General features: G+C 26.2%; 1 protein-coding gene across 1 annotated transcript; it reads left to right on the top strand.

Moving 5' to 3' along the window:
* Positions 1-3,926: 3,926 nt before the first annotated feature.
* LOC101498476 (putative lipid-transfer protein DIR1) lies at positions 3,927-4,688 on the top strand. Its single transcript, XM_004514018.4, has 2 exons — positions 3,927-4,322; positions 4,440-4,688. Exons 1-2 carry the CDS (start codon positions 4,004-4,006, stop codon positions 4,475-4,477), a joined length of 357 nt encoding a protein of 118 aa, XP_004514075.1. The 5' UTR covers positions 3,927-4,003; the 3' UTR covers positions 4,478-4,688.
* Positions 4,689-12,642: the final 7,954 nt, after the last annotated feature.

Raw genomic sequence — 12,642 nt, 5'->3', positions numbered from 1 at the left:
TACAAAGCGCTATGTGACCTACATCAATGCTTTCAGTAAGAGCGATATAAACATTATGACCCTACATAAAACAGCGTTTTTGCAAAAGCACTTGTCAGAAAAACGCTGTTGTATCCTCCGTTAATTTTAAAATATAATACAACAACGCTTTTAGTTAAAAAAAACAGTGTAGTGATTGTTGTAACTAATATAATTTTTACCATTTATAATTTTTTATTATATAATTTAAAATATTTAAATTTAACAAATAAACTAGCTAAATTATAAAGTATATCAGATTAATATTAAATAAATAAATAAAAATGTCAAGTTGCTAAATTTTAGATTACTAAAAAAAATCATCTCTAAAAGAATAAATTTTAAATTATAACTTTTAAAATATTTTAAATATTAATTGATAAAATTTATTTTCAATTAAGAATGTCATTTTATGTTATTTTGTATTTTTTAAATGATTATTTAGATAATTAATATTAATAATTAGTTGTTAATTTTTTAAACGGAATAAATTAAATTTATAACCTCCTTGTTATTTGAACTATTCAAAACGTCAAACCACCTTATATGACATCTAATTTTAAAGTAATTAAATCATTATTTTAGAAACACTTCAACTAATATAATAACTATAAACTATAAATATGTTTCAATATCAATCAAAATTTATGAACTGAGTCACTAATAAAATAGAAGTAAAAAAAAATAAAGAGAAAAAGGAGGGAGATGAGGTATCGGAAAAAGAGAACAAAAACTGAGAAGAGGAAGACAAGAAGTTAAAAAGATTTGATTAGTAAGCATTTATTTTGTTATCACAAAAGTATATGAAGATAGCGTAATAGTATAGTGTGCTGTTGTTTGTTTTTGACAAAAGTTTACTCTTGTTTGTTAGTTCTTATCTTTATTTTTGTATTATTTCACTTAATAGCTTCATTCTCGAATATCACATGGAGACGTGCGCCGAATGCAAAATCTATATCCACAATATGTCATTATAAAAATTTTAATTTTGATCAATTCTATATTTTTTTTTGGAGAGATATGAAATTTGTTTTAAAAGTATAGTTTACGCCAACTTATAAATTTTTAAAGTAATCTTATTAGAATATTTTATATACTCCCATTTTCTAAGAGATTAGGTCCTCTATAGTTAAGTAAAATGACGAAGGGAAAGACCATTATTTTCAATAAACCCCTGATTTTTATTATATATAAAAAAGAAATAAACTCATAATTTTTTATCATATATCTTTATCATATTTATATTTAATTTACTAATTAATACTTATTTTGTCTCATTTTAATTGACTGATTTGAGTTGGGTACAGTTTTTTAAAAAATGATTAATTTTTTTATTTTAATCATAAATAAATATACAATAAATAAATATATACTAATAAAAAAATTAATTAATGTTATATTAGTATTATAAAATGACAAATAATTTGAGATTAAAAAAATACAAATAAGAGATGTAAAATAAAACAGGTAGAGTATTAAATTAGTCCAAAAATATAGAGCAGCTCTTGATATGTTTTGTTACATTTTTTTTATAAGACGTCTTTTAAATGTTTAGAAGTATAAATGATTTTGTTAACTCACATACCTCTAAATAATTTTTTTTTGTTTGCAATTATAAAAAAATACTACTCTCTATTTCACAATATTTGTAAGTTGATCGTTTCACATATATCAAGAAAAAATGATAAACAAAAGAACAAAAATGAAAATTATTTCTTGAAATAATATTTTTAATTATTGGTTGATTTTCATTATTGCAAATGTAAAGTAGAAAAATAATAACTTAAGAGTTGTATATATAATATTAATTAGATGACATAAAAGATAAAAAGTAATGAATATTATATTAAAAATTAAAAATGACAATTATTTTAGAAAAATGGTTAAAAATGAAAATTATTTTTATAATTTTTTATTATAAAAATTATATTTTATTGGAATATTCCATTCTAAAAACTGATATAAAAATTATATACACTCCCATTCTAAAAACTGATATTTTATTGGAATATAAATTTTAATACAGACACCGTGTATATATTTATATATTTTTATTTATTTTAAAAAATTAAATTAAAAATAATTTTTTAAAACAACATATAAATTTATATTAATTATTTTAAATACGTTACTAATCATTAAAATACATGTGATTAACTACTTTTTAAATATATATTTTATTAATCATTAAAATATAAGATACAAACCATTTTAGAGTCTTTAACTATTAAATCTCCATACTCTGAACAATTAATATCTTGTATTTTAGTAATAAATAAAAAATATGTTAAATAAATAGTTAATGGAATATTTAAAATGATTGATGGTATATAAGCTTGTATATATTCCAATAATATCTCTCAAAAATTAAAAAAAGATTAAAAATAATTGAAATTTTTAAAATTTATTTTTAGATAAAAATACTGTTTACCGTGTAAATATGGTGAAGAAACCTCTAAAGTGTTAAGTATTGTCTCTAAAAATTCTAATTTTGATAAAATCGATTGTTTTGGAAGATTAAAATTCTAGTTTAAGAGTAGAGTTTACGTCAGCTTATTAAAAAATTTTATTTAAGTAATCTTAATCTAAATAGAATATTTTATTTATAAAAAATTGAGAATATTTTATTAAATAAAAAATTGAGAATATTTTATTAATAAAAAATTGAGAATATTTTATATACTTCCATTTTCTAAAAGATTAGGTCCTCTAAAGTTTGTGAAATGAAGAAAGAATACACCATTACTTTCAATAAACTCGTGATTTTTATTATAAAAATCATATTTTTGATAAATTGTATTTTTTTGGGAAGATATGAAATTTGTTTTAAAAGTATAGTTTACGTCAACTTATTAAAAAAATTAAGTAATCTTAATAGAATATTTAATATACTCCCATTTTTATCTGTCTCATTTTAGTTGTCTGATTTAAATCATGCTCATTTCTTAAAAAATGATTTTTTTTTTTGTTTATTTATCAATGATAAAATAAGTTTTATTTACTCAAATATGCTTATTAATTGTGGTCAGTTGATAAATTTGATAAATTAAAATACAATTAATAACAAGTAAACCACCAAACTGCCCCCGAATTTTGAAAATATGTAAATTACACTCTGAAATTGAAAGACGTTGACAATATAGTGACTTGTTAGTTTAGTCCTTTAATGAAGTTGATGAGATGTTAACCGTTTATGTGGTGAGTCTAACTATTAGCCAACAAAATTGAAACTCAATTTAAAAAAGAAACACACAAATTCTATCATAATTGCAACTGTAACATCTCTATCAAAATAATTTATCCGTGTTCTTCCTCCATGATTTCATATCTTCTTCTTTCAAGAACATTCATTTATCTAATTTATTCTTCTTCCACTTTTATGGTGTTCAATTTGTAGAAAATAAACGAATAAAAAATAACTTATTCTTCTTTCTCCATGGATTGAAGTTTGAATCCGGTGACTCAAAGATTGTATTGCAATTTTTAATATGACTTTAGGGATCAAATTGCTAGTAAGTGAACAATTTTACGAAACAATTTGATGATTTACTCAATAAATAACAATATATTAATAGAAAAATAATTAATAATGTATTGATATTATAAAATAATAAATAATTTAAGATAAAAAATGGCAAATTAATAAGCATTTAAAATACTAAATTAGTCTATAAGACATGCTTTTTATAAAACATTCAATGTCCTAATCCAAATCACTCAGATTAAATCTTTGAGGCCTAGGACTAAGTTGATTGATATTTTCAATTTAAGAGATTCAAGAATAAAATGCCTATTTATTTTATATTAAGAGTACAAGATGGCAAACATTTTGACGTCATAATTTGGACTCCTAAATTATCTTTTTGACGTCATCATTCTTCTATATAAACTGTTCTCTAGTGCTTAAATTGTCATAACAAATCCATCATCCTATTATTAAACAAATTGAATATTTGAGAAAAAAGTAAGATTAATTGTGATAACCATGGCAAGTACTACTAGAAGCTTAATCTTTGCAACATTAATGATTACTGCATGCATCTTAATGTTAGGAATTTCAGCTCAATTTGAATGTGGTGGTGACTTGATTGGAATGTTACATGAATGTAAAGGTACTGCTAGAAAAGATGGACCATCAACTCCACCCTCAGAAGTTTGTTGCGGAGCATTGAGCGGTTTTGATGCTTCATGTTTATGCAATTATGTCACTTCTGATATAGTGGATCGTGTATTAGACATGGACAAAACAATTAATCTTTTTAGGACTTGCGATTCCAAAAATATTCCTAACGACAAGTGTGGACGTAAGTTACTTTTCTTTCTATTATTTCTTATTAATTAAAATTCTTCATCGATTATAGAACATTAATTTGGTTGTCAGAAATTTTCTAATAATGTCAAATATAAATGTCATATTTCAGCTTATGATATTCCTGAAGCTGCTCCTGCAAAGGCATGATGACAACATTCGACGCATAAATGCAACTTGTGTTATAGCTTCACATCCATTATCTCTATCAAATCATCAATAAATGATACAAGCTATGCGTCTTTTTATTATTTAATAATGAATAAATTATTCGTGAGTCCTTTGAGTTGTATTTACCGAGTTCAATTAATCATCTTAGTATATTGACTTAAAAAGAAATATTATTTAATGTTTGCGTTAATTTTCTTTTCTATGCTTTCATGCTCTTCAATACGACTTGTTTATTTTATTTATAATTTTTCACCATCAAAAGGAACAATCACCGTTCAACATATTTAGCTACAAACTAGAATAATGATAAAAATTAAAGACGAAAAAATAAAATTAGTGTTTAAATTTGGCATAACTAACAATTATAGTTACAATGTTAAAGACAAATTTTATCTTTTTATTAGGATGTATGCATCTTTCAACTTTTTCTATAGAGGTATATCTTCTTAACTATACCATCAAATCAAATATTAAAATTGGAGAATTTATTTTAGGCATTTATTGTTTTGGAGACCAATCAACAACACAAGCTTATCTTTATGGAAAATGGTACTCCCTGCATCTTATAATGATTGATTCAATTTACCATTCTATATTAATTAAAAAATGTATAAAGAAATACAGGGACTGATATTTTTATTAAAATATCTTCATCAAAATATTGATGCATTTGCCATTATCTTTAATGTAAATAAAAAATAATGAATTAAAAGTTGTGCATGTAATATTATTTAGAGGATATAATTAAAAAATGTAATTAATATTATATTATAAATTGGCAGTGATAATTATATTTGAGACAAATTAATTTTATAAATAAATTAATCATTTTGGAACGGAAAAATTAAATAGAATGTACGAATCGATTTTCCTATAAATGTCGCAGATGAGCGGCCGGTGTAATTGACTCCTTACTAAGAGTTTATTTCATACCCATACAAACATGTCTAGTCTTTCTTGTATAGTATTTTTTTTTTTAAATTAAATATATTTTATTAAAAATGATTGATTTGGTTGTAAAAAGTTGACTCATAATTCACAAATACATAAATTAAATTTTAGGTGGTAACGTGAAAGCGTTGTTTGTAAATATTTATATCTAATTTGTAACTATCTATATCAATGCAATTTAAACCTGAAAGTCTATTTGACTCTAATGATCTTTGAGATCAAACTTTTAAAAAAAGTCTATTTAAAAATTTAAATATATTATTTTTGTCTCTGTAAAATATTTTTACTCTATGTTTAGTGACATCCCCGTGTTAACCATCTTATTTTTCTGTATAAACTATCTATTTAATTTATTTAAAAAATTATACAAAAGGCGATTTTTGATTTATCAACAATATAAAAAAAATTAAATAAAAAAAGCAATATAGAAAAATATATATCAAAATTAAATAATTAATATATATGTTTTAAGGACAAGAAAATAAAATTATTATTTTATTTGTTAAATTTATCCTGTTTTATAATTAACAAATAAAAAAAACCATAAACATGAGACTTTGTGATCATGCATGCAATTCATGCTAATGGCCTCTCGTGCCACATATAAAGCACTACTCTATAGCCAAAGAGTATTAGCTATAGCAACACACTTAAATTTCGATATAATTCACTAAACTATATATAGGTTTCACATAAATTAATTTGAGGAAACGTAAAGATTTCAACTAATAGAAAAAAAAACAAAGTAATCAAAACAAGACTAGACGTTGTAATAATCAACTCCAATAGTAGGTGTAATCGATGGGAATCAAATCCTAGAAATCATTGTAAGTGTATGTTTAGTTTAAAAGAGAAATTGTCAAAAGAAAAATGAGTAAGAGAAAGTGTGAGAAGAGAGAAAGATGTTAGAATTAGAATAGACTTGAGTTGTTTGCGGTGGCGGAGCTTAAATTGAATTATTGGAGTAATTAAATTTTTAAAATTTTAAAGGATAAATAAAAAATTATAATATTGTATATAAGAATCTTAACGTGGTAGTAGATCAAATTTAATTTGGTTGATGTTTTTACTAATTAAAAATTAATTTTTAAAAATCTAATTTTTTTTCAAATACTAATTTTTTTAGAGTTTAATTATGTTTTATCGGTGTAAAATGTTTTACACTTCAGCACATCGCAAACATCTATAAGTGTGACTTTAAAAATAATTATGATAAAAATCAAATTATTTTATTAATTTGACATTTAATATTTATTTAACAGTGTAAAATATATTTACATCTTTGATACATACAAATTAAATCTAAATTTTTATATTATTAATACAACTTTCTTAACTATAAGGACAAAAATAATATATATAATTATCATGAGGGTGTTGGAGTAAGCCCTAATACCAATGTTTTTGACATAGATAATTATTTGTATGATAATTTAATTCATATATCTAATTTAGGGTATATGTACAAGGCATAATTTTTTATTATATTAATATTAGAATATAATAAAGTCCTTAGAATAGACAGTTCGTTCAATAGAACATCAAGTATGACTTAATCGTGAGATTTTATAACATTAAGGACGCTTTTCTTAAAGTATCCATAGTAAAATTATTATTGTTAATTGGTGTTGGTTATATGGCTTCTATCCTTATGAAATTTTATACAATATTATCAACAAGATTATCTAATTCTTTCCTAAGTGATGAATTAATATCAAAACCAACTTGTTTAATATTAATTCCTATTTTAACAGCAAAAGATTCAAACAGTTTGTTCACAGCGGAATTTCACAATCACATGCAAGATCAATATAAAAAGTAAAGAGAGAGAGGAAATATTGCACCAGGAGATTTTTATACTGGTTCGGCTATCACTTTGATAACCTACATCCAGTCCTGAAATCTACAACAGATTTCAGCCTTTCACTAGAATGATTTGAGGAATATTTTTACAGACTTTCCAGCGTCACAGCCTATCCATCCAACTCACAATCACTTTTATCACAATACCAACCTATCCCTAAGAGTTACTCGTCAAACTCTAGCGAGATCAAGCTAAGGTTTCTTTTAGATGACCACAAGTATCCTGAAAGATAACCACCAGTGTACACTACTGGATTTCCAAAACTTCAATTACAGAAATTGTTCTTTCACAAAGAATTAAAGAATACTAAGAAAATTGACTCAATCACAATGTAAGATCTCACACAAAAGTATCAGCCAATGAGTATTTGTGTGTTGTAACAATTTTTCTCTCAAGGTGTTTTTCAGTCTTTTGTGTTTATGAAAAAGTGTTATGATTGTTTTGAAAAATTATGATTGATTCAATTTATATATTTTCAAAAAAACAACATATAAATCGATTTCGTAATCGATTTTATTAAAGTTTGATACCAGCTTAATCGATTACCCAATCGATTATCGCGTGTCTTGTTTTTCTTGAATCTTGAAAATATAAGAACTAATCGATTTCCCAATCGATTCCTTTAATGCACTTATCAGAGACTGATACTCAGTTTGTATCAGAATCGATTGACTAATCGATTATACTTGTTTTGTTCAAACAACGAGATCAAAATAATCGATTATTCATTCGATTCATATATTAACATAATCGATTTGGCAATGGGCTAAATACTCCCTGTAACTTAGACATTTTACTCCAATCGATTCATCAATCGACTTGGCTGGTCACAGTGACTAAGGTGTTTTACTCCAATCGTTTTGCTAATCGATTTGGCTGGTCACAGTGACTAAGATGTCTTACTCCAATCGATTTGTCAATCGATTTGGCTGGTTACAGTAGCTTAGCTGTTTAGTTAAAATCGATATGCCAATCAATTACACAATATGTTTCTGATAAATGATTAACCAGTTCATTCTTTCAATCGATTACCTAATCGATTGATGCAAAGCTTGCAACACTAGAAACATCTATCAATCGATTATCTAATCGATTAGTGCAAAGCTTGCAACTTAAGAAACATCTATCAATCGATTATGTAATCGATTAGTGCAAAGCTTGCAACTTAAGAAACTTATTTCAATTGATTGTCCAATCGATTTCGTTGATCACAAAACACATGTCTGATGAAAAATTATTTTCATAATCGATTTGCCAATCGATTGACTTAGTATGAGCTTGGTTCTGTGCATCACAAAATCGATTACTCAATTGATGTGCAAGTCGATTGTCCAATTGATTTGTTTAAACACAGAACACATGTTTTGATAAAACCTTTAAGTAATCGATTTCCCAATCGATTAACTTAGTGAAACCTTTATTCTGTGAGTCAGACAATCGATTGCTCAATTGATTTATTATTTGATTGATTAAAACTTATTTTATGATTTCATTGGCAAATACTATATGAGAACTCATTATGATTAAGTCTACCTAATTGACCCTATTAATACTAGACACTCTTGTACATCAGTCTTCAAGCCTTGTACGACATCATCCATCTTTGTTTGATTGCTTGAGTTCCAAGTTTTGTCCAAGTGTGTAGTGTTTGTTTATTTGACTGAAATGTTTCTCAATTCAAATCATTAGATCAATCAAATAGTGCATATACATTGTATGTTTGGAAATTATATCAAAATCATGATCAAGGAGGCATATGTCTTACAATTGGGACGTCAATAATATATCGAGACTATTATGTGAGTATACTGATGACCACATCTCATGGGTCATAGATATGAGATATCAAGTCATCTCATTAGTATAAATATTAGGGGTAATATTTATACTAGATTGTGTTGAGACAAAATCCCAAATTAATATTTTGATGATAATTAAACAAAAGGTTAATTAAGACTTCTAATTATGATTCTAATTGTTTTGGTATTTAACATGTGTATTTGAGTGTGTTAAACAAGATAGGTACCAAGCATTACAAAGCAGATCTTATTATAATAAAAGAAAGTCAAATTAGTGAAACAAAGAACGTTATTGACAAATTTCTGGAAAACGAATAATGTTCTCCACATCTGTAGATTAACAAGATTGATCAGATTCCTATATAAAAGATTAGAGCCAGGAATTGTAATCCATTTCATATCTTCACCAGAAATATACAAGGATCAATCTAAGCAAGAATTACTCCAGAATTCAAAGGCAAAACACTTTGCTTCACAAAATACATAAAGCAAGATCATTCTCCAAGTTAAGCAAGTGTAAGTACAAATTGACAAGTAAAAATCAAAGGTAAAGGTCCATAGGTAAAATGAATTCTACCAAAATCAATAATGTTCAATATATTGAAGGATTGAAACATAACCTTCTAAGAATTAGTCAACTCTGTGATAATGGCTTTGAAGTTATTTTCAAATCAAACATATATGAAGTGAGAATGACAAATTTTGGTAAAATTTTATTTTCTGCATCTAGAAAGAAAAACCTCTATATTTTATACATTGAAGAATTACCAATTGAATCTTGCCTCTTGTCCATTAGCAAAGACAGATGGATATGACATAAGAGAATTAGACATGTGAGTATGAAAACAATTTCAAATTGATCAAAATTAGATATTTTTAGAAAACTTCCTAAAATAAACTTTGTTAAAGATAAAATATGCGAAGCTAGTGCAAACGGAAAATAAATTAAGAGTAGTTTTCACTCAAAAGAGTTTACATCAACTAAAACACCTCTTGAACTACTTAACATTGATATTTTTGGTCCCATCAAAACCACTAGTCTATGAGGTATGAAATATGGATTTGTCATTGTTGATTATTTTTCTAGATACACATGGGTACTATTTTTAAAATAAAAGGATGATGCATTTGATGCCCTCAAAAACTTATGTAAAAAGGTTCAAAATGAAAAGGAATTCAATATAATCGCGGTAAGAAATGATCATGGAGGTGAATTCATAAATGCATCGTTTAAAACATTTTTTGATGAACTCGACATCTCTCATAATCTATGTTGTGCAAGAAATCTTCAACAAAATGGAGTTGTTGAAAGAAAAAATAAAACATTACAAGAGATGACAAGAACAATCTTGTAAGAATCAAATGTTGAAAAGTATTTCTGGTTGAAGCTATAAACACTTCTTGCTATATTTTGAATCGAGTTTCAATTAGAAAAATCATAAACAAAACACCCTATAAGATATGGAAAAATAGGAAACCAAACATTTCATATTTTCACATCTTTAGTTGTTATTGCTACATCTTAAACAACAAAGATAACTTGGGAAAGTTTGACGCAAAATCGGACAAAGCTATATTTTTAGAATATTCAACATAATCTAAGGGATATCGTATCTTTAATTTGAAAACAAAAAATGTTGAAATAAGTATGCACATATTATTTGATGAGTTTGATGATCTTGATTTAAAAAATAAAGATGATGAGGAGGAAGAACAATCTGGGCAAACACAACAAATTGTTCCCCAGGAAAACGAGAGTGATGAACAATCTTCGTTTCAAACTCTTCCTCGAAGTTGGAAACTAATAGGTGATCATCCTCATAATCAAATCATTGGAGATACAACTGATGGCATTAGAACAAGTATGTCATTTAAAGATGATGTAAAGAACAACATGGCAATGATATCTCAAATGGAACCAAAATCCATCAAAGAGGCAATTGTTGATCAATCTTGGATTGATGCGATGATAGAAAAACTTCTTCAATTTGAGAAAAATGAAGTCTCGACCCTTGTTCCAGACTCACTAGATCAAACAATAATTGGAACACGATGGGTCTTCAGAAACAAGCTAGATGAAGAAGGAACAGTTGTAAGAAACAAAGCATGGTTAGTTTCTCAAGGTTATAATCAACAAGAAGGAATAAACTATGATGAAACCTTTGCTCCAGTTGTAAGGTTAGAAGCCATACGAATTCTTCTTGCATATGCATCTCATAAACATATTAAACTTTTTCAAATGGATGTTAAAAGTGTATTTTTAAATGGTTTTTTAAATGAACAAGTTTATGTTCATCAACCTCTTGGTTTTGAAAATCAAAAGAAACCGAATCATATTTTTAAACTCACCAAACCCTTGTATGGTTTAAAGCAAGCTCCTAGAGCTTGGTATGAAAGATTAAGTTCCTTTTTGATCAAAAATGAATTTTCTCGTGGAAACATTAACACAACATTTTTTTAAGAAAACAAATAAAAATGATTTACTCATTGTTCAAGCGTATTTAGATTATATTATTTTTGGATCAACAAATGAAAAAATGTGTGAAGAATTTTCAAATCTCATGCAAAGTGAATTTGAAATGAGCATGATGGGAGAATTGAGATATTTTCTTGGTTTAAAAATAAAACAACATAAAAATGGAATTTTGATATGTCAAGAAAAATATATCAAGGATCTCTTAAAAAATACAAAATGAGTGAAGCCAAAATTATGACAACTCCCATGCATCCATCATCCTCATTAGATAAAGATGAAAATGGACAATCAATTTCTAAAAAAGAATATAGGGGTATGATTGGCTCATTACTTTATTTAACTGCAAGTAGGCCTGCCATTGTTTTTGCAGTAGAATTATATGCTAGGTTTCAATCTTCACCAAAAGAGTCTCACTAAACTGCGATAAAAATAATTTTTTGTTATCTCGTTGGTACTACTGTTATTTACCTTTGGTATAGCAAAGGTTCTCATTTTGATTTTGTAGCTTATTGTGATACCGATTATGCCGGTGATAAGATCGAAAGAAAGAGCACAAGTGGTGTATGTCAGTTCCTAGGAGAAGCTTTGATAAGCTGGTTGTGTAGAAAGCAAAACACGATTGCTCTATCAACCACTGAAGTTGAATATGTCTTAGCATTAAATTGTTGCTTCCAAGTCTTATGGATCAAAAATCAACTTGAAGATTTTTTAGTACGATATTCTCATATTCTAATATATTGTGATAATACTAGTGCTGTTAATTTATCTAAGAACCCTATTCAACATTCAAGGTCCAAACATATTGAAATAAAACACCATTTTATTAGGGATCATGTGAATAAAAAGGAAATTGAATTAATCTTTGTTGACACAAAGAATCAGTTAGCGGACACTTTTACAAAGCCTTTTGTTGAAGAAAACTTCAATTCTATCAAAGAACGATTAAAAATCATTAAAAATCCTGCTCAAGATTGTTAAAAGTGAAACCAGAACATTCTGGTCATAGAGGAGAACGTTCTCTGTTTTGAGCATGTTTGCCACAAACAGCTCAAGA

The sequence above is a fragment of the Cicer arietinum genome, chromosome 3, assembly GCF_000331145.2.
Source record: "Cicer arietinum cultivar CDC Frontier isolate Library 1 chromosome 3, Cicar.CDCFrontier_v2.0, whole genome shotgun sequence".
In the NCBI taxonomy this organism is placed as follows: Eukaryota; Viridiplantae; Streptophyta; class Magnoliopsida; order Fabales; family Fabaceae; genus Cicer; species Cicer arietinum.
The sequence above is the reverse complement of the archived record's forward strand: the minus strand, read 5'-3'. Positions and strand labels throughout refer to the sequence as shown.